Genomic DNA, 23,260 nt, shown 5'->3' with positions numbered 1-23,260 from the left:
TCCCTTTCATTCACTAACTTTCTTGTAGACTTGTGTTTCAATTAAGATTTTTTATGGTATCAATTTTCATTCCCATTTTTGACAATTTTTCATTCTTGTGTATGTTTGGTATGTTGGTGGAATCTATTTTTATTTATCAAATAATAGAAGAAAAAAAATTCTTATAATATGTAATAAACTTCTAGTCTAATTGGATTTTGGGCAGATTTTTTTATATTTTTTTATCATTTTTATAGTAGCTTTAATGAGCATGTACTAAAGGATAAGAATGTCCCACCTAGGTATTGTACTTATCTTCTAGATTCTATAAATGTTGTCTGCCTCTGATCATGTACTTCCATCTCTAACCCAAACCAAGGCTCTCCTAGTACTTAATCTACCAAGTCCACTCCAATAAAACTCCTAAGCCTATAATTAGAGATAATACCATCTTCAATTGCCTTGTTCATTTTAACTTGTAACCATGAAATCCAATAAAAGTTCTAATTTTTTAACAAAATTCTTAACTCCACATGATTCTTGGATCTAGGGGTGTCAATTTGCAGTTTGAACTGTTAAAGTAGAACCACACCGGCCCGTTATAGCCCAAACCGGGAACCGAACCTTAATGGGATGTGTTTGGGCTGAGGGTAGCTGAGCTCGCATCAAATCGAACCCAAACCGCAACCTATTATAACCCGTTTTACAATCCATTTTATAGTTTTACATTAAATATTGTTTGAATCATCATATTATCACTAAATAGTTGGTATAGACTATCAGAAAAATTGAGCATGAATTTAAAGATCAATAGTCATTCTACTACTTATAAGGGACAATTAGAAGGATTAAATATAAATGTCCAATTGAATGTACCAAATTTGTTTAAATTAAGTCAATATTTATTCAATCTAGAGGTATTTCTTTTGCATATCAACTAAATACCAACCCAAAAAGAGACGGATTTCATAAAAGAAAAACAAAAATCAACATTCTCACAAAACAAAAACCCAATTCAAGACGATCAATCATAGCACAAGTTGAAATTTAAAAGGGTTTTTTGTTTGAAGATTTGTTTCAAGACTATCCAGTGGAGCCTGAGGAATGAATTTGTAGTTTCTATGTTACTATTTACTATTTGAGTTCTTGATTTCTACAAGGTGGATGTGATTTCTACGATGTAGAATGACTTTTCATTTTTTAATTGAAATAGATCAATAGCAATTTTTTTTCTATAGACCGTTAGCCCAAACCCAAATCGCACAAAATTGAAACCGCCCAAAACCGTTAAGCTCAGCCCGAAGCTGGCTAAAACCGCACCGTTGACATCCCTACTTGGATCTGATAAGAATCATACAATAAAAGCAAACAAAAAGTTTCTAACGATTAGACTCATGATTCAGCAGATTTGAAGTCCATGAAATTACGTAACTAAACGCAGTAGCCTGGATTCTTCGGGCTTAATTCATGAACGATGGCACACTATCCTTATTAGTATTGACTTTATCTTTTACAGATTCCCACCAAGAAGGCTTGGTTAGAGAGTCTAATTGCTGAACAAATGCAAATGAAACTCCAGTAAGTTGAAAAGGAAAGAATTCTCCATTGCTAGGAGAATCATACAATAAAAAAGGGATACCCAAGATGGAATCCATTGATAAGATATAACATTCAAGAGAGGGTAAAGAATTTGAAACCAAAAAAGAGGCTTTAGGACAACATTACAAAATTTGCTATTTGTTAAACTAATCCTTGTACTTCATCTGAGACATTTGGAAGCCAGGCATGTCAAAGGAGGATGAAAACTTCTCAACTTCAGCCTTCAAATTCTCAATATCCTTATTGTTCACCAGGCCCTTGTTGAAATCCTTCAAGAGCTTCCCATGTTCCTTCTGGATGTTCAAACATAAGGTGACAGCCTGATCGAGGAATTCAGCAATCTGCTCAAAGTCCTTCTCGACCAAGCCTCTCGAAGTCATCGCAGGTGTACCTGTCTCACTCAGAATGTTAGAACTAGTTTAGATTGGATCTTGCAAGCATTGGCATTGCTAGAGCCCAAACATCTACAAATGAGTTTTAGACTCAAAAGGGGGAAAAGAAATACCATAATTTAACCTATGGTCTACAAAGATTCTGTGTTTTTAAAGAGGACACTGAATGAAAAAATATATCTCACCAATTCTGACTCCACCAGGTGCGAGAGCACTGCTATCCCCAAAAACAGCATTCTTGTTTACAGTAATGTTACATAAATCACACAGCTTCTCAACTTTATTGCCTGAAAAACACAGAAACAGATAAGACTGGAGTTCATATAAGATCTATTCAAATTGTCAATCTTTATTACCAGTCAATCCAAGAGGTCTAAGGTCCCACAGGACAAGATGGTTGACTGTGCCATCAGTGACAAGCTTGTAACCTTTGCCCATCAGGTAGTTTCCAACAGCAACAGCATTGGCCTTGACTTGCTTAGCATAGGCCTTGAACGCAGGAGAATTGGCTTGCTTCAAGGCAACAGCCAGAGCACCAATCTGATGATTGTGTGGACCACCTTGGAGGGATGGGAAAACAGCAAAATTGATTTTGTCCTCAAAGTCATAAACTGCATCTTCAGGCTGACCCTTTTTGGCTGGCTTGGGGCCCTTCCTATAGAAGATCATACCAGCTCTAGGCCCCCTTAAGCTCTTGTGAGTGGTGGTTGTGACAACATCACAGTACTCAAATGGATCTGCAGCTTCCTGCAAAACAAAACAAGACACACAATAAATGAAAACTCCTAAGTTCATGGATGAAAAGGAATTATGGTGCTTCAATCTGCAAATGATGACAGAAACTCATGAAACACTTGAATAAAAAACTTGCTACTCTTGCGGTAATTCTAACATTGACAAACAAAGCTAAATGGTTTCAGGCAATTGATATTGAAAAATGACACATCTCTTGCTTTAACCACCTGGCCACTGCCTACACGTCTACTCGATTTGGTAAAACAAAAAAGATCTTTATCTCAAATACCAGAGCCTAGCAAAATTATAAACAACTGTTTCATTTTAATATGAAAATGCAGACCATTTTGCTCCTGAAACTTCCCAGTGAAGCGAAGGCATATTTGAAAACATTTTTAGATCTCGGGCTTATAACAGGCAGAACTTCGCAAGGCTCTGTTAGCAATTAGAAGAGAGCAAAGAAGCACCAACCCTCTTTGCTTCCATAACTGAGAGAACTAGGTTACTCTGTCCAGTAATTACTGATTGGATTTCCAAACTACACAATATTAAGTTCCAATCAGACATGCAGAACCAATCATATCAAGCCATCATAAAAGTTTAAACTTGGGCACTCCTTCCTTAATTCAAATTGTCATATCCATTCAAATGTTGTCAATAGAATACCAAAATATTATAAGAAAAGCAGATCTATCAAAGTCAGCAATTAAAAACCAGAAGTGCTCTCCCATGGGGAGGAGGTACAAAACGAGACACAAATAAAAAAATTGCACATCCATCAAAACCTTTCGGAAACGAGATTGAAAATCAGGGAAAAAGAAAAGAACCCAGATTGTAACTCACAAAGAGGTATAAGCACATAAACTCAAATAGCAGATCCAGATCAGTCATTCAGACAAATAACTAGCCATCTAGTTTGCACTTTCCAGAAACACAAGGATTACCTGAGCGGCAACAAGCCCACTAATATGAGCCATGTCGCAGAGCAAAAGAGCACCACATTTATCCGCAATGGCCCTGAACCTGGCATATTCCCAGTCCCTGGGGTAGGCACTCCCACCACAGATAATCATTTTTGGCCTGAAATCCATGGCCTTCTCCTCTAACTTCTCGTAATCAATAAACCCAGTTGTCGAATTCACCTTATACGGCAAGCTCTCAAAGTAGATCGAAGTTGCTGATATCTTCTTTCCACCAGAGGTGTAGTACCCGTGTGTGAGATGCCCACCAGAGGGCAGATCAAGACCCATGATTCGGTCATGTGGGTTCAGAAGAGCAGTGTAAGCAGCGAAATTTGCAGGGCTACCAGAATAAGGCTGGACATTAACACCCCACTTTGCAGGGTCGAGACGGTATGCTTGAAGGGCTCTTGAGCGGCAGAGATTCTCGATCTCGTCAATGAATTCGTTGCCACCGTAGTAACGGTTACCCGGCATTCCTTCGGAGTATTTGTTGGTCAAGGCACTGCCCAGGGCTTCCATTACTGCGAAAGATGTGAAATTTTCGGATGCAATGAGTTCGATTCCTCTGCATTGTCTGCGCTTCTCCTTCTCGATCAGATCGAAGATTTCTTCGTCCACCACTTGGAGAGGAGTGTTGCCCCATGTGTTAACGGGATCCATATCTGTGGAAAGCCGAGCAAAAAGAATGAAAACAATGGAAAAGTGGAAAACCAGAAAAAGGAAGCGAGCACCGGGCTTTGTTCGCAGAATTTAGTTGTGAAATGAGAATTTAAAGAGAGGGAAGAAGTCCTTCGGTAACGACCAACCACCAATTTCTCAAGGCAGGGGAGTCGAACGACCAATGTTTACTGTCTAAAATAAAGAAAGTATTTTGGATCCTGAGCATGTGAAGTCACGGTATTGCCCTAATTTTTTTCAGTGAGTGGCCGCTATATTAGCGTAATTTTCAAAATACATCTGAAGCACCGGATTTGGGAAAGTATCATATGTTAGGTGAGCCAGTTCTAATAGCACGGGCCATATTAGCTTTGATGGCCGTGGTAGTAGAGCTGCTACAAGGGGGTTGTTTGTCCATATTTCATGGATTTAAACCCCTATCGTTGCTGCTTTCTTCATCTCTATATGCAATCCACAGAGCACTATCTCCAAAATTCCCTTTGCTTTTCTGCTTCCAAAATTGACAGACTGTATATGTTATAAAGGTACTTCTCTACGCATTGGAAGGGAAAGGGATGGGGGTGGGGTGGGAAACTATACATTAATATTAGGGAGAGTTCAATCCATGATCTTTTCATTAAAAGGTATTGATCATTGTTAATTGAGCCTATCTTTTAGTGGTATTGTGCTATAAATCTTCTTCTTTCCACGTAGTTACCCATCATTCGGCTCCTCCCATTTGGAGGCAATTCCCAATGTCTCTGAAAAATCATCTGATGGCACACATCCTAGTAAATGCATGAGGATATCGGTCGGTATCCTCTCCTTGAAAGGCAAGAACCAAGGAGCCATTCAGCTGAATGTTTTATGTGGACATCCCTTGTGTTCATATTGGGATGTGTGCAAGACAAAGCAGTTGTCAAATGCTTGATCATCAGAATTTCTACACAATTACATTTAGAGGAACCAAACCTACAATCACAATCCTCTACCCATAGAGAACTCTACTTCCCTTCACACCCCCTCCACCATAGATTAGGGAGGAGGACCCATCTTAACAAGATGGATCATAGATCCCTCCTCCTAAACATGTGGTAGAGGGAGTGAGGGGAGCATAGTCCATGATCCCAAGTCCTTTAAGATTGTCATTGGGTGGCATGCTCATTGTAGAAGTTTGAGCTTTTCTCCATCGAGTGGAGACTCAATAGCATATCTGACGATTGGTTATGTATGGATGTGCTTTTAGCATACTAGTGGCAGTAAGTATTGGGTTCAAACCTTTGTCCCTTCTCACCTTTTCCTCTCCCATTCTCCAATCTCTTGGGCTTATAAGCCCCCAGTCCTTGTGACTAGTTTGATGATGATCAAAAGAAAATTTTGGATCGTGTTAGAGTACACCTAGACACACGTTCAACCAGTCAATGGGATATGTGTGGTACAGTCTCTACAATGGATGCCTCATTGGACAGCAATTGGGTGATATCCTTCAAGCCATTGAGAAGGAGTCAAATCAAAGGTGGGGAATGGTATATTTTGATTTCTTATATTCTCTTTCAATATTATTTCATCAACATAAATTTAGCCAATTATAGGTATATGTCATTTTCAATGTATAATATCAATTATATCACAAGATCCAAAACCATACTAGCCTAACAAAGTTCACATAAGTGAATAGTTGTTTAACTATAAAGTTCTCATCCAAGTAATAACAATACTTTTGAGAAAGTTGTCTTAAAATGTGTATCCTTCTTCTTCTTTTATTTATTTATTTTTTTTTTTTGGTTAAAAAGAAATTCATTTAAAAGCAAAGCTATTACAAGCAATGACATTTGCATTACAATGATTCAGAAGCTAATGATTGGACATCTGCCAAACTTTTTGTAGCTCCACCAAAAGAGCAAACCTTGACAAGGAATCTGCCAAAGAGCTGGAGTGCTTTGGAATAAAATTAAATACAAGTTATACAAATAAACTCTTGAGATGAAAAATATCCAAGAAAATTGTCTTAGATACAAACTCAAGACAAGTAGAGGAATTAATGTGCTGAACTACCTAATATGAATTAGATCCAACAATAAGATATTGAACCCCTCTTCTTTTGGCTTGGAGAAGACCTGCACATATCGCATTAGCTTTGGCTACAATAATTGAATAACAATGAGACCCACAAGTATAAGCAATGATGGAAGCTCCAATATTGTTCCTAATGATAATGCCAATACTGTTTTTTATGAGTCTGATGCCCAAGAAGCATCACAATTAACCTTAAGTCAATTTTGAGGAGGATCCCATAAAGAATTACCATGCGGAGGGGGAAGAAAATTTGAGGATCGAGGTCTGCAATTTTTCCCCCCTAAAATAATGTTAGCAACCAAGGACTCCTCAAATGCTTTAATGGCCATTTTGATCACCTAAAGTCTTTAAAAACAAAATCGCACCTTGACTTCCACATATGCCACTTCAGAAACTAAGCAAAGAAAAACTTGTTATGCACTAAAGATTTGTCATTCTTGAATATGGATCCTATTTCTTTTTCCATTGAGTAATAGTTAAAAGATCTATTATGGACACGTAAACAGGTGGCGGTGGAAGCTGCTTGCAGAGCGTTGGAGTTCCATGAGGTTCTTTTTTAGAAATCAGTTGTCAAGCATTTTAAGGTGGCAGAGACTTTTGTTCATTGGGAGGCATCTCCTATTGGTTGGGTAAAAGTGACTTCAAGTGCATCCTTCGCGGGTGAGGGTGCTCAACGTTAGTTGGGCTTGGTGGCGCATGACTAGGTGGGCTTCATTTTGATAGTTGTATCTAAGCCTTTGGATTTTGGATCCATCATTGTGGGTGAGGCTTTGGCCCTACGAATTGTGATGCTTTATGCAGCCCAAAGAGAATGGAGGAAGGTTATTTTTGAAGCAGACAATCTGGAGCTGATTAACTGCTATCTCCGCAAATCAACTTCCGCCCCCCTAGTTTGCATTGATTTTATTGTTCGTGATATCTTGCATTTGTCTTTGTACTTTGAGGATTGTATTTTCTCTTTTGTTACTAAGACCCGCAATACATCAGGATGTCTTAGCCAAGAAGGCCCAATTGGTTGAGGGTCCAACGGTTGGCCAATTTCCACTCCCTGGTTCAGTGATGGTTGTCCTATAGCCTCAATTGTTTTTCAATAAATGAATTTTCTGCCCAAGAAAATATAGATAAAGGATCTATAGAAAAAATAAAAGCTACAAGAGTGCCAAACCAAACAACCCTTGCAAAAGGGCAATTGAAGAATAAATAACCCATTCACTCCATCTCATAACCGCATCTCTTGCAAGAAGAATCAAAGAAAATTTCCTTCTTACCAGTTCTTCCCCAACAACAAAAGATAAAGCTTGCCCACACTACAAAAGAAGTCACCTATGACAAAATCCCGAACTCTATGCTCCAAAACTCTTTTGAACATTTAGCCTATATAGCATCCAACCTACCGGATGACTATAATAGAACATTATCTAGTTGTTGTATTGCTTTCAGAATGCTTAATTAATTAATATTTCTCTTTTAAAAAAAAAAAAAAAAAAAAAAAAAAACCAATTCCATTTGGATAACACTTCCACAAAAGAGTCTTAATTTTAGGAAGTGAATTGACGTTCCAAATCTTCCTTCAAATATACTTCATTGATTTTGGTCAAAAGAATCCTGTTGTATAGGTTCCTCTTGGGGCAAGATCTTGCTTATTTTTGAGAAAGTGATATGTTGCTTTCACATAAAACTTTCCCAATTTGGAACCTCCACAAATAAGCTTATACTTAACTTAATACTCATTATTCAACTTTTATCTTTAGGTGAAAAGTAGCATCAATCAAATCTTCTTTCTAATTTTCTATATTCTTGCATTAATATCAACCAAATTTGCAACCTTCTCCATATTGCAAATTTCAGGCTTTAAAGTCTTAACTTGAAATGGTTTACCAAAAAAAAAAAAATTGAAATCTGAATATGATAGGATCCAATATGGAGGTTACACCGTTCAAGTTCCCATAAACAAGTTGTCATTTCCATTTTGCGAGTGTGAAGCTTCTTGTAAAAATGTGCATTTGCAGCTATCCCACCTAAATCCTCCAAGTAACAGGGGATGTATTTGAAAACTTTGAAGCTCTCCGACCTCAACCCATCTCCTGTCTTCTTAATGCCTGGCTCTAGGTCATAGAAAAAATTTCGAAGGAAACTCTAATAATAATAATAATAATAACTTCTAGTCCTTTCTTATATTGCCATAAAGGTTCCTTTTGACATTGTGGTCTTAAAAAATAATATTAAGTTTTTCCATAATCGTTAATGAGATTATAGGATATATATTGTCTTTAGGCAAATTTGAGATTACAAGATATATTCTCAATTGTATCTCTTTCTTTTTCTACCAAAAAAGAAAATAAAAAGTTGGATCTCTTTCTTTCTCATTAATAGAACCTAACCTTGAGTTGGTGTAGGCAACCCAACTTGTGGTCCCTCTTTCACATGAGCTGAGATATCTTCTCTCTACCTTGAAAGCAAAAGAAGTAATCAAATGGTCTTAATCATTTTATGACCCACAAACAAATTTCCCCTCTTACTTATTAAATTAAAATATATTATAATGTTTCGCATTATTATACCACATTTGACTGCAGATCAAGAAGTCATCAGTTTGGGCCCTAAGCTTTAGTGCAATAACAAAATCATTTTCCTACCGAAAAAAAGAGATCATTTTGATCAATCTTTTCCTCATCTGTTTTCTCTTTCTTTACCTCTGTACGCTTCAACTAAATCTTTCTTTGATTTGTTTTTACTCCTCTCTGATGCTTTCTAGCTGGGTGCACAAAGATGTCATTCGTATCTTTCATTCAACAAACTTTCTCTCTTTTCTATTTATTTATTTTTGTTGAAAGAAAGCAACTTCCTCTCTTAGTTGTAGACATTGAAAGGGTTCTTGTCTTTCATTCAACAAACTTTTCCTTCTTGTTGTAGACATTAAAGGATAGCAATTTTCACTGCCTAGAATCACATCAGAATTGGCAAAAGCCAAAAATATGCTTTATATATGGAACAACCTGTTCTTCCGAAATATCCGGATTTAACACCAAAGAATTTCTTGCAGCTACCCTATAATATTCATTTGTAGTTGGTGATAAATAAAGCATTCATACTTCTTTTGATCTCCCTATATTTCATAAATTGGGCTTTCTAGTGAGCCCCAGTGACCAATCCATGCATGCATGGAATGCCAAGGATCCAATAAGTCCAATGTTGATTCCTTCATACGTGTCAATTGGACAAATATATCAACAATGACTAGGAGGAATATCCTTATCCAAAAACTAGCAGTTCACCTTGTCAATCCTCCAAGACCTAATCAACTCAATTTCGCCCTTGTGTCAAGGGATTGGTTCGATTCAAAACTTGAGATAAGCGGTGTAGGCCAAAAAATGATTCGTAAGTGGTTGTTAATTATGGAGTTGAAGTTACCGAATTCTGAGGAGTAGGTATCAATTTATGTTGTATTGCTCCACCTAGAGTTCCTCAAACTACATTTTCTAAATGAACTAGAGCCAATCCGAATTGATGTTGTAAGAGATCTGTTACAGAGTGAATACATTTATTTTTCAATTGATTTATATCATCAAGTATACCCTTTCCAAATTTTATTTTGATCAAATGATCTGCAACTGCAAATACATCTTGTGGTAACAAAAATGTATTAGTTTGTCAATGGTAGGATAGTTGAGCGGTTAACAACCCAACCTACCATGGGGAGGTCTTGAGTTCACACCCATCCGGCAGCACATATATTAGCACATCCGGACCCTGGAGGGGATTCTAATTCAAAAGGAAATATGAGTTTTTTTTTTATCCAAGACTGAAAACAACTTAGCATTAGATCCCATCTCGAGTGCATCCTTGGGCCTATGGTGGCACCTAATGGTGAGCTCTTGGTGAGCAACTCTCTGAAGGAATCTCTTCAATTGGTGGCCGAGTCTCTTGGGGCGTTTTCTTCCTCCTACTCCCTCTCTTCCCTATCCCAGGCTTCATTATGTTTGTCCCTTCCTACTCATCTGAGGAGGAGTTTGAGGTTGAAACGATAACAATAGCTGTGTCAAATGCAGGTCCCATCAAATGTTCAAAACAATCAATGGCAGTTCGCAGTTCAGCCTTTTATGGCCTCAAATTTTGTGGCAAATCTGGAAGGAGCAAAACTCTATCATATTGAGCATCAAGATCCTTAAGTGTTAGCTATTCTCAGGCATATTTCCTTCTCCATAGCTGAACACAGTGCTGTCCTAGATCCACCAGTGCCACAAGCAGCTATTCCCCAGCTTCTTAGCAGTGAGTTTCCTACTCATTCGAACAGCTTTAAGCTTTTTTCAGATGGGTCCTAGGATCATAGGAACAACAGAGGATCTCAAGCATGTATTATCTGGGACCATCTTCAGTCTTCGTTGGTGCTAAAATTTTGCAGTGTTCCCGAGTCTTTTCGTTTGTGAAAAGTGAATGATTTGAATTGAAAAATCCTCACTCAAATACCAAGTCCTTGAAGTGCTGGTTATTGAACACAAAGGGAGTTGCATTAAGGTCCCCTATGACTTCTTCAAGTGCTTGTTCCAACTCCCCTTTTGTTTGATAACTAGTACTTCAAAGACTTGTTCTCTAGGCGAGGATTTCACAAATCAAGTCAAATACTTTTCCCAAACGAAGGGACTCAAAAATACATGTGAAACTTTAGTACTGATCAAGAGAAAGTCTTCCAAGTCTTCGTGGATAGTATGATTAAGAAGGGTGACCTCCAATTTGATTATCTGGGAAAACTCCGATGGAATTGGAAAGTTGCTAAAACTCAACATTTAGAAATCTCAATTGAAACTCTAGACGAATTTTTGGGCAGATTTCACATTTTGAACAAGACCCATTTCTATTTGGCTTAATAGCAACCATCTAAAAACTTGAAACAAACCCTAAAACTTCTATGGTTAGGAACCTGACTTCCAGAAAATTTTCTGTTAAGTCGTACCTTGGGTTTCCTTTTTAACCTACCAATAACGCTTCATTTCTGCTTCTTCAATCCAAATATAATAGAAGTGACTGATAGCATTGAAAGGCACCAAGAAATAATTGGCTTGTTCAATTGGAATTGAGTACAAAGCTCAACAAGCAGACTCAAAATAGACTCCGCTCTTAGGTGTTCGGTTCTATGTCCCAATGGACCAATTGATAAAATGTGCATAAGAAGGCGTGCTAGTGAGTTTCATGAGGACAATCGCAGAAAACACACTTTTCATCAGATTTATTCCACTTCTAAACAGTACAATTTACAACTACACCATTATGAATGACTCTCCAAAGAAAGATTTTGTATCTTGGATCTCATTTAAGGGCTTTGAAGAGTTTCTAGAATTTGATTTCATTAGGGTCAGCATCAAGATTTTCACGAGAAACAAAACTTGCTATTAACTTGATGGAGAATTTCCCCTTTTTTTCTCTAGAGGATTAATCCAACTATTGTCCATGTTTCTAGGGTGAGTTTCAAGAATTTCTGAGGTGAAGTGGGGAGTAAGCAGAGAGTTAAGACTGTTTAAAACCCAAAATCAATTACTAGTTGTTATATCAACCCACTTTTGAGACTTCCAAACCGGTGTGAACCGTATGAACTAGGGTCAACCGGGTATGGCTTAGTCCTCTGTCCAATCACAAGGCTCTCCTCTAAATTCAGTCTTCAAACTGACCCTTTAGCTCTCCTCAAACTCCAAATTTCGGACTAGCTTCTTGGCTCAAGACTAATCTCTCGACACTCCTTAGAATAGGGTTATTAGACCAACCACTTGGCGGCAAATATTTTTTGGCCATATCACTCGACACATCTCTCAGCCATTCCTTGTCGGCAAGATCGTATTCGGATAAGAAGCTATCATTATATAGTTACATGCGTGCTGAGGCATTAAATTCAACATTTAATGCAACATACCTATGCATTTAATGATCTGCGCTTATCAAGGGATAAGCCAGCATGAAAAAATTCATTTAGGAATTGCTTCTAGCAATTTTGTTGGGGATTAGAGTGAAATGTGTCACATCTGAAATCAAGTCTCGACAGCGATATTTTCAAACTCCTTAAAGAGTGCTTGAATCCAATTGTTTAGTGCATATGCAAGCCGAACCATTGCCTTGGTTCTCCCCTTGGGAATTGGATCAAGCCATCCAATAGCTAGCATCCATCCACTATATGGCATCTTCCTCAAACTATTAAAACGGTAAAACAGGACCTTGTTAGGTAAGCCAAGTTAAATCAACATTAACTCTAACACCTACCTGGGAGAACTATATCTCTTCATGCATTCACTCCTCTCTACAAGGAATTGTGTTATCCAACATTTGACTTTACTATCGGACGTGGCTTCCCGTCCACAAAGGCGGCCCGCTCTCACGAGTTTTCTTTGATACACATGTCCCATGTTAGATAAACTTCTTGGTTGAATTGGAGCTGACAGACTTTGGAGCAACACTAGTGAAATCCCATACTTTGTTGTTAGAATTCCCTGAGCACAAGGAAGAGGAAATGGTATCATGAGGGATAGACAAGATCCACAGATTGAGCTAGAAAAAAGGTAGTCACCCTTACCTCTAATTTTAGAGGAAATGTCTTTGACAAGAGGAAGGGACGTCTTGACAATGTTGTTCCAATTAAATTCTAGATCCTTTTTTTTCCCAAACTTGAGAATTAAAAGGAGAGGTATAGAGAAAGTATTTACCTTTAAGACTTGGACCTCGATGGAATTAGAGTAAAAAATCATTCTCCAAGCAAGTTTATAAAGTAGGGCATGGTTATGAATCACATCTCCTTCACAACACATTTAGGAGTAGATCCACCTTTAAACACTCGGAAGTGAATCACTTCTTGAATGTATGGTAGTTGCCGATCAGGATATAATTACTTTCTATCCTCCAAGATAAGACAACCTGACTTAACAAAGAAACATAACAGACAAAGTGGGGAATCTCAATCCCTCTTCCTTCTGTATATCATAAATGGGTTGGTTAGCTTTTTGGCCCTTGTGAACTTTTATGGTTGGTGAAGGGTAGTTTTGGGATATTAAATATTTTTACCAACCATGGAGACATCGATATTTCCTTCCCAAAACCAGTGAGCCTAAGTGGGTGGGTAGGTAGGTGAGTTCCTTTTAAATCAAGATGAAGAGGAACCTTTAGAAAAACAAACATTATCAATTACTTATTTATGGTTGGTTTTGGTGATTTTGACTGCCGAGTACCCTCACCAACCAAACCACAGCCTAACATCAACACTTGCGTAAGCTTAAGCTTGATATCTTCAGCAAAAAGCAAACAGAGATGATCTGGTATACTGGGAAAACGAAAATGGTGAAGGAGCACAAACTGTTGCTTGTGGAGAAGTACATGAAGGTGCAAGGGAACCATCCTTGACTATAATTATGGGATGCATGCTTCTTGTTAAGCAAACTTTTGGTAGGTGAAGCAAATTTTTTTCTATTTTTTTGTTATTATTTTTTTAATGACATCACGGACAGGCAGAAAATGCCTTGAAATGATAAGAATATTGGGCTTTATTATTATTATTATTATTATTTTTTTTTATAGAGAAAAGACAATCATTTTCTAGATATTAATTTTATGATATACATCACATAATCAAACAACTCTTCTTGATCAACTATTCCCACCTATATGTATATACTGGCTAGAAATTACACATTCAAATACACGTCACTCTTTGTACTCTTTTGTGAAAATCACGGATCCATTAGAAAAGGTATTTGAAAAGAAAAGTAAAAACAACTAATGAAAAGTGAGTTTAGTCTTATTTTTCTATATCCTCCTTTAGTAATAATCTTGAAAAGTGAAATTATTCATTCTTATTATTAATTTCAATATGCATATACACACTAATAAAAGAAACAAGGGTAATTTTCATTTCGACCACCCCAAGGATCGGAATCATTTTTAGTCAAAAAAATATCCTTATTGCTTATGCCTTCCCTATAATATCCAAAAGCATTAAGTAGATATCATCATTTTATAACCAAAATACCCTTACATCCTTTCTAGTTGTGCCACATATACAACAAAAGATGAAACAATGACATATGAATTTGTGGGGCTTAAATATACATTTTTAAATCCACATAGCTTTTCACTCTCTCTCTCTCTCTCTCTCTCTCTCTCTCTCTCTCTCTCCTTGGAGATCTGCAGAGATTATGGTTTGCCACTTGAGAGGCTAATTTTGATCAACATAAAAGAAATCCTATCTTCTCGGCACAATGTAGTCTAGATTTATTAAAAAACGAAAACATGCACAAAATCATGGTAATGGGAGTAATAAACGCAATTGAAATTGAACTACTTGTATTACTCTAAGTCACCATGAAACCTCCTCCACCATTCAAGAACCTATTATTGCTTGCAGCAGTAACAACAGAAGTTGTAAGAAATCTATGCATTCCCTTCAATAAACTATCTTGATATAAACTTCTTTGTTGTTGTTGTGGTAGTAGTGATTGCATCATGATCCCTTACATAACTTTCATCAACAGTAACCGTTGTCACAATAAATATCTCATCAATACTTTTACAATTAGTTAATGTGTCTGAAAGTATCTCTTATTCATTTACAATGACAAATATTTGGAATCTTCGTCATTGTGTACTATTTTGGATTTCAAATTATGAATTTCAAAACCACTATTGCCCATCATTCCTTATAAATTAAAGGTGTTCTCTATTGTAAAAGTGACTTATTTTCTTACCTTCTTTCCCCACTTCTCTTTAGAAGTAGAAACCCTATTCCATATTTGTATTATTTCTCTCTCTCTCTCTCTCTCTCTCTCTCTCTCTCTCTCTTATATATATATATATATATATATAATATATATATATTTAATTTTTTTTTATTTAGTAATTAATTAATTAATTTTAGGAAGTAAGGTTTGCCAAAGCCACCTTGACTACATCCTTAAGGTGGTAACTTTTTCTATCATATAATTTAAATATAAGGTGAAGTTTTGCCAATTACTAATAAGGGATTCAAATCTTTGATCTCATAGTTATGAAGGCATTAATAAAGTCCCAATATATTAAAACCGTCCGACTTTTTTACATAACATGTATCGTAACCTTTTTTTTATTTATTTATTCAAAACGATATTTATATAAACTCTCTAGACTAACTGATCTAGAGTTAAGAGTTGTGTACCATAAAAAGGAGTAGGATGTAGGACTTTGCTTGAGTCATGCGCATTTAAGCAAATCATCCTAGTCGGTTATCAAAATCTAGGTCGAGATAAATTTTGATCTCGCTTGATCGTCATGCGCATTAAATGTGCATGACTCAAGCAATTTCGATGGCATGTACCACCAAACCTGATAAGGTTAAATATCCCAGCTCCACAGGAGATATGACCTCAAAAGAGTTATTTGTTCTAGCAACAGAACGAAACCAAACAAAATCGAAAGTAGAGCTCAAAAGTCTCAAAAACATGCTCAATATAGTGAACGGGACTGCCCATTAAAGACCTGATCGACTGACATTCAGAAGAAATCAAAAGTCTAGATAATTAAAGCGAACACGTATTGTAACCTGAGGCTTGTATATATGAAGTATTTCCACAAAGATGTGGACAAAAATCTGGGTTTTATTTTTTTTGGTAAAAATCTATGGGATTCACTTCTAGACACTGAAGAAGTAGATTTCCCTCAATATATGATGATAAAAAATTTAAGGGTGTTTCTATTTTTGGTATATTTTGGGGGATTTTTCCCCCTCACTTCTAACTCCCTCAATGCTTGTTTAGATCCTTGATGGGCAATGACAGATCCTTTGCTGGTTGCTAGTTTGGGTGGAGGATATTCTTGAATTAAGGTTGGGTTTTGAGCAGTGAGTCATTGTTCATCAAACGAGTGACACTAACAGATGTGCTGATGTGTTGATGGAATTAGAACCGGTACTCCAGGAGGTTCACTTGGATGTAGAGTATCTACCGAGCACTTTACAGAGATTTGTCCAGGTAGAGAGATTTGAAAAAACATTTTATCATATGTAATAATATCTATTTTTATTATTTTATTATTATATATTAGTCTCACCTTCTTCCAAAAAGAAGATTTTTTTTTTTTTTTGGGTAGAAATGAAGACTTTAAAGAGTCAAAGAGCATGATCTAAAATAAAAATAAAATAAAAAGAGAGTGGGAAGTGGTGGTAGTGTGATATACGAACCAATCTTTGTTCCAAAAAATTAGTGCTTTTTCTCTTATCTGGTAGAGAAAATGATAAAATAACGCCGACAGCCATTAGTGTACAACACATGAGTTTTTAAATTCTCTTTATTTGAAGGCGGTCATGGTCATGGCCATGCCAGAACGACCCGAATTAATGTCGCTCACCAGTGATGACGGTGTCCACGATGTCCGGTCCTGCACTTGCCAGCAACAAGGAACCCATGATATCTAAGGTTTGACCCACCCGAATGAGCACACTCAAAATGATCCACATTGTGGTTTGCATTGGCTTTAATTTACACGTTCGGATGTCCACAGATTTCAGTTCAACTCAAAGTAACATAATGAACCACAAATTGACAAGTAAAGTTCTTTGTCGGTGAGCACATGAGCTTGGTTTTAATACTACTGCAGAGCGAGCAGAGGAGTCCACCGCCTTCACTACTTGTATTAAAGAGAGTTGTCCCAATACTCATTCACGAGGATAAGAGAGATCACAGCAGTTGATCCTTAAAATACCACATATCATACTCAAGAGCCACATATATCCTCTTTTCTTCCTTTTATTTTTTATTTTTTATTTTTTATTTTGAGAAGTAAACTTTCAATCCATAGAACAGGAATTACACTTGGTGTCAAACACCAAAGGAGTGGAACATAGCCTGTCAATTCTACATGTACTATTGACTGCCTTTTTTGCCAGAAAGTGTGTTGCTGTAACATTACACTCTTTGGAATAAAACTGAAACTACAAGACCCAAACAAAGAAGACAATTACTCTATGTCTTCTACAATACTCTGTTGTTCTATTTGTTAATATTGTTGTTATTATTGGCAACTAAAATACAGTGTGTTCTAAGAATACATGATTTTTTTTATGAAAAAAATACTTTATTATAAAAAATATAAAAAATCACGATTACAACCTAAGGAGAAAACATCATACGACATTAACCATCTAAGGTGATCGAGGGGGGCTGTACATATAAGAAAGTTTTTTGTGTTAACGCCCCTTCCTTGGCCAAAGCATTAGTTACAGAATTAACTTCCCTAAGCACATGTGTAAATGAGATACATTCAAAATATGTCACCATCCTTCGAATATCAAAGATGATAGGAAAAATATCCATGATACCTCTGAGGGATGCTTTTGAAGGATGGAGATGAGTGCTTGGTTGTCACTTTCTAGGGTGATAGAATTCAGTTGAAATCTTTGGCCCACAGCATGGCTCTGCGCATTGATAGAGCGCCTTTAGAGTTAGGACATCATGGGCTAAAGAGCTACTTCCAAAACTAAATATCATCTTGCCCTGGAAATTTCGCACAATTCCACTAAAACTAGCTAGATTTTTATCCTAAAAAAGGAGCCATCTACATTAATTTTGATAGTATTTGGAAGAGGACATAGCCATTTAATAACCTTCATAGTTGTGGATGCGCCAAAAGTTGTAACCTTTTTTTTTACTATAAAACTGCAAGCTCTTCCATATCAGGAAGCTAAGTTGAGAATATTGAGTTGTGTGACTGGCTGTGATATTCGCCATATAAGATTTTCATAAGAGCCATAATGCTAGCAGGATATGAAGGGTCTTATCATTAGTGTCATGGTTTTGTTTGGACATGATAAACTGAATAACCGTTTCCCTGATGGTGCAAATTGAAAGCAGTTCATGAAACTGTAAATCACTCCAGACTTGTCTTGCATACCAGCAACGGAGGAAAATGTGATCGAGAGAGGATTCTTGATCACCGCAGAACAAGCATTCTTCAGAGCACGAACAACCCAGACGGACAAGTAAATATGCCGTAGGAAGTTTTTTATGCAATAACTTCCATAGAAAATGAATGGCCCTCGAGGGGAGCGATAGTCGCCAAAATTTTCACCATCGGGATGCCCATGCTGATAGAATCCTTGGACAATTCAATTACACATGCAAGTCTATAGGAAGATTTCACTGTGAAAATTCTTGACGTTGTCCATTGCCAAATAGTGCGATCAGTCATATCCAACTGAGGAAGTTGAATGTTCATAATTTTGTCCACTACTTGACGAGGCCACCATGACAGTAAAAGATCGTAATTCCATGTATGAGTACGCTGATCAATTAATTGAGCAACAGAGGAAGGACTCATGGTGGCAAATGGATGACAACCCACATCTTGGAGAGTATCAGGGATCCAATTCGAAGTCCAAGGACTAATAAGTTCACCATTACCTACTTGGAAAACAAGCCCCGTTTAACAAGATCGCGGCCCATCAGAATGGATTTTCATCCCCATGAATCCAAAGATTGAGGCTAGACTTCTAAGGAGCGTTGCCTACAATATTTATGCATCATAAGTCGTCCCCAAAGGGATGAAGGATGATAAAAGAGTTCCCATGCCTTCCAAGACAAAAGTGTTAGGTTGAAAGCTTGAAGGTTTCGAATATTGAGTCCACCTTCAGATTTTGGAGGACATATAGTTTTCCAATCCACCGTATGAACATGTTGTTTTTCTCCATTAGACCAATAGAAATTTCACATATATTTTTCAATATCCATCACAATTGTTGTAGGTAGTTTGAAGCAAGATATAAAATGAGAAGGTAAGGCTGCAAGAGTAGATTGAATGAAAATCGCTTTACCAGAAGTAGAGAGGAGCTTCGATTTCCATTCTTACAGACATTGAGATACACGCGCTTATCAGAGTGTCACAATGTTTTTTCTTTAATTTTCCAGTAAAAAGAAGAATGCCCAGATATATGTCCAATTCTGACATTGGGGTAATGTGAAAGTGAGTGGATAGAATCAACTTCATGCTTGCTGAAGTACTTGGACTATAATGTGCCCTTGTTTTCTGTACATTGAGCTCTTGCCCTGATTGGGAGCAGTACTGCTAAAGGATTTGGCCGAAAGTTCTTGCCTTAGATTTTGTGGCATGACAAAAAAGGATAATATTATCCGCAAAGGCAAGATGTGAAAGTCTTTCACCCGCTTGTGCTATGAAAATACGATGTAATTTCCTCTGTGAGACCGCAATTTCCAGGTGAGAAAAAAGAAGTTCAACCCATAAGATAAACAGATAGGGGAAAGCAAATCTCCTTGTCGAAGCCCTCTAGAAGGAGTAATACTGCTAGAAATGGACCCATTCACCAGTAATGAATATTTGACTGTTTTTACATTGAACATTATCCAATATATCCATTTGGGAGGAAGCCATAAGAGCATAAGGCTTGATAAAGAAAACCCCAATCCATTCTATCATATGCTTTGCTCATATCAAGTTTGACAGCCATAAGTCCTTTTTTCCTCTTTTTATGTTTCTGAATTTTAGTAAGGATTTCATGGGCAATTAAGATATTATCCTGAATATATCTTCCTTTGACAAAACCATTCTGCTGAAATGAAACCAAATGGGGGATAATATGATTCAGCCTGTTTACCAATAGCTTAGAGATAATTTTATAGCTCGAATTGCACAGGCTAATTGGTCTAAAATCACCCACCCCCTGCGGGCCTGCAGTCTTAAGAGTGAGAGTGATGAATGTATCATTGTGCAATAAGGTAAAAGTACCTGAATGATAAAATTGAGATACCATCGCCTTGACATCTGATTTAACTGACTCCCACGCATGCTGATAGAAAAGACCAGGATACCCATCAGGACTTGGAGATTTTAGGCCATTCATATCAAAGACTACCGCTGTCACATCCACCCAGCCGGTACCCCATTTGGAATACCCGGGATGTGATCCACAGTCCAAGGATCAATGATCTGAGGTCCATGCCTCCCACATACACGGTAACACAATCATGAACAGTAATAATCAATGGTAAAAACAGCTAATAACAAGTATCATGAATAAGATAAGAGTAACTAAATCAGAGTACGGAATATAGATAATAATAAAGTGTGATCAAAATCATAAAGGGTGAGAAGGTGTAGTAGTCACCCTCTCAGAGCAGCGAAAAAGAAGTAAATCAAGTTAGTTACATATCCGAATATCACCAGAATAATTCAAAGACAAGTTAATTACAATATCCAAGGTTCTACAAATACACCAGGGGAATGGGGCACTATGCTAGGGTTTCTTCTATACTAATGGTAGTCTCCTCAACAAGACGGATGAAGTAAACCCAGCGCCGCCGCTCCCGCACAAGCGTGGGGCTAACCCGGTGCGGATAGTAATCCTCCTCGGCTCCAATATACGGATCCTCACCGACGCCACTACCCGGAGGGTAGTATGTGGAATCATAGTCCGCCTCATAGGAGGTGCCATCGTAATCTTCAGTGCACTGGAATGTAATCTAAAACATTTGCACAAAAGGAATGAGTTTGAAGAACTCAGCAAGGAAGTTATTCCATAATTAGAAATCATACACATTCAGAACACATAATAATGTAATGTGATATGGAACATATGGTGCAGATATGAGCCTCTCTATGAATGCTGGTCTCTAAGGTAGACATGCTTTAAGTCATAGCACCGTACTTCTCGGGTCGTCGGTCACTCTCCCATTTCCATATCTTGGGAATGCCCGGGAAGATCGATAAAGTCATCAAAAACCATGGTAAGGGGATCGGTCACCGCCTCTCACATCACCATTTGGTCAAATCGGCGCATGTCACAGAAAGCCTAGCCCAATGCAAGTCATCTACTCGATCGCTCAAGTCGATTCAGATACGCCCATTCCTCGCCCCGGCGATCCTTTCCGGTATCCTTCACACTAGAGTCAGCGAAATCCTGGATTTGGACTCATCAACCCTATTGGTCATCCACATATAGTAAACGGGAAGCTCTCACGTCCTCTCACGGATTGGTTACCGGTCTTGAGCGCCCGTGAGCCCAAGTCTATCCATATGCAACTCTACCAATAAATGGCCCCTTTCAGTATCCGTAGCATGGTTTATGTCCCCTCGGATTGGCTACCGGCCAGAGCGCCCATCCAACCATACACTACCACGGGTTGTTCGGTCTCAATGCCCTTCAACGACACGACAAGGATGAACCTAGCCACACAACTAGACAATCCTATGTATGTCATCCAATAACTCGGGAGAGTGTCGATAGGCACCATCGGAGAACATCCCATACTATTCCCTCCGATGCCCAAGGACAAAGTGTCAGTAGGACACCCTCCAATCCCAAGTCATACGTAAGCAATCACACATCCAATCTCATCATTTCTCATGCATCCAATGCATATTCATAATAGTAATCAAATCATGATATTGAAACGAATCATTATAAACATAAGCAAATCAAAATGATAAAGTAATACAACAAATGTATAAAGATTTAAATGTTACTGTTCTAACACATATGTAACAGTATCATAATGATTGAAAGAAATTTAGGGATTTCATTCTTTGAATAAAGCACAGTTCAATATTTGATGACTTATATGTTTATGGATATAACCATCCTTACCTTGGATGAGTTGATGATGAATTGAGAATACCAAGAATAGTCCAATAGAATTGTTAAGGCCCTAAACAAACATCAATAATAAGTTAGAAAAGAAGTCGGGAGGATCGGATGTCATTTGGATCAAAACTGACCAAGGTTCTTATCAGCAACAACTTTGGTCGATGGTCTTGGTCGATGGTATCGACCAAAATTGTCCTCGGCGAATAGTGGATTTTGGGGATTTTGGTCCGAAATGAGTCTTCCGGTGTTCGGATCAATCGAAACTTGGAGGCATACTTAACAACAGTAGTAGGACACTATAAATCAAGGAATTAACCCAATCCAATGGTCTAATTAAAAAGCCCCAATTTGAGCTATCAAGTTCAAGTGATAGACATCATGGCATGAGTTGGAATTGATTGCATTGATGAGGAATAACATGCAATAGCTAGAGAAACTAATAGAAATTCGATTGGAATCATATGGCAATGTTAAACATGAACATAATACACTCTATAGCTCAGTTTGATATCAAATGGTATGATGTTAATAGGTAAATCATGGAATATATATGCTAGGCCTGAGATATAAGCATTAGCATCAATGAATGGCTAAGGGAATCATGGATTGAGCATGAGTAGGCACTTGGAGTGGTGGTTGCAAGGTTGCAGCACCATTCCAAATGTCCCATCAGCAAGATGACAATAGAAAAGAGTAGAAATTGGTAGGGTAGAGAGTGGAATGAAGAGTCATACCTTAGTGTGGAAGATGAAGACAAGAATCAATGATAAACTAAGTGTCTTTGATGAGATACCCTTCACACTAACCAAGGAGCTGCTTTGGGAAGCTCTCCCCACGTTCCCGGTGAGAAAAATGATTGCAAAAGGCTCAAGGCTCGAGGTCATATTAAATAGAAAAGGAATATTCCATGGAATCATTAACTTGCAGACCGGGACATTTTGGTCGATGGTCCTTGGTCGATGGTATCGACCAAAATGATAGACCAAAATATTTTCAGTAGAAAACTTAGGTTTAGAACAGCACAAGTAGGGATTTGAAAGGCTATACAAGGTCAAATTGAGTGAGGTTTTCTTCCACAATTCAATCAAGAAGTCTAGTTTCGGGGAATACCTTCGGATTGTGCACAGGAGTCATTTGGTACATCAACCATATTAATCTTCTCCGATGCGCAGACTTTCCTTAAATACTGACAATGCATTTAAGCAAGGGGTATCATTGTCAATGTCCATGGGCTCGGTCTCCGAATCATGATCATCAATCAG

At 37.7% G+C, this 23,260-nt stretch overlaps 1 protein-coding gene across 1 annotated transcript; it reads right to left on the bottom strand.

Annotated features, from left to right (window-relative positions):
• Window positions 1-1,437: 1,437 nt before the first annotated feature.
• Window positions 1,438-4,493, bottom strand: LOC149018878 (serine hydroxymethyltransferase 4). Its single transcript, XM_089153006.1, has 4 exons — window positions 3,650-4,493; window positions 2,327-2,717; window positions 2,156-2,257; window positions 1,438-1,969 (listed from the first exon to the last, which is right to left on the bottom strand). The coding sequence occupies exons 1-4, from the start codon at window positions 4,325-4,327 to the stop codon at window positions 1,725-1,727; spliced, it is 1,416 nt and encodes a 471-aa protein (XP_089009132.1). The 5' UTR covers window positions 4,328-4,493; the 3' UTR covers window positions 1,438-1,724.
• Between the last annotated feature and the right edge of the window lie 18,767 nt (window positions 4,494-23,260).

The sequence above is a fragment of the Hakea prostrata genome, chromosome 4 (genome assembly GCF_041222555.1).
Source record: "Hakea prostrata isolate BN-2017 chromosome 4, UWA_Hpros_2, whole genome shotgun sequence".
In the NCBI taxonomy this organism is placed as follows: domain Eukaryota; kingdom Viridiplantae; phylum Streptophyta; class Magnoliopsida; order Proteales; family Proteaceae; genus Hakea; species Hakea prostrata.
This window is presented reverse-complemented; position numbering and strand designations above follow the sequence as displayed.

Coding starts and splice junctions, on each gene's coding strand:
- LOC149018878 (XM_089153006.1), bottom strand. CDS start 4,327: ATGGATCCCGTTAACACATGGGGCAACACTCCTCTCCAAGTGGTGGAC. Junction 2,718..3,649: donor GTGGGCTTGTTGCCGCTCAG/GTAATCCTTGTG, acceptor TTTGTTTTGCAG/GAAGCTGCAGATCCATTTGA. Junction 2,258..2,326: donor TAGACCTCTTGGATTGACTG/GTAATAAAGATT, acceptor TGTGTTTTTCAG/GCAATAAAGTTGAGAAGCTG.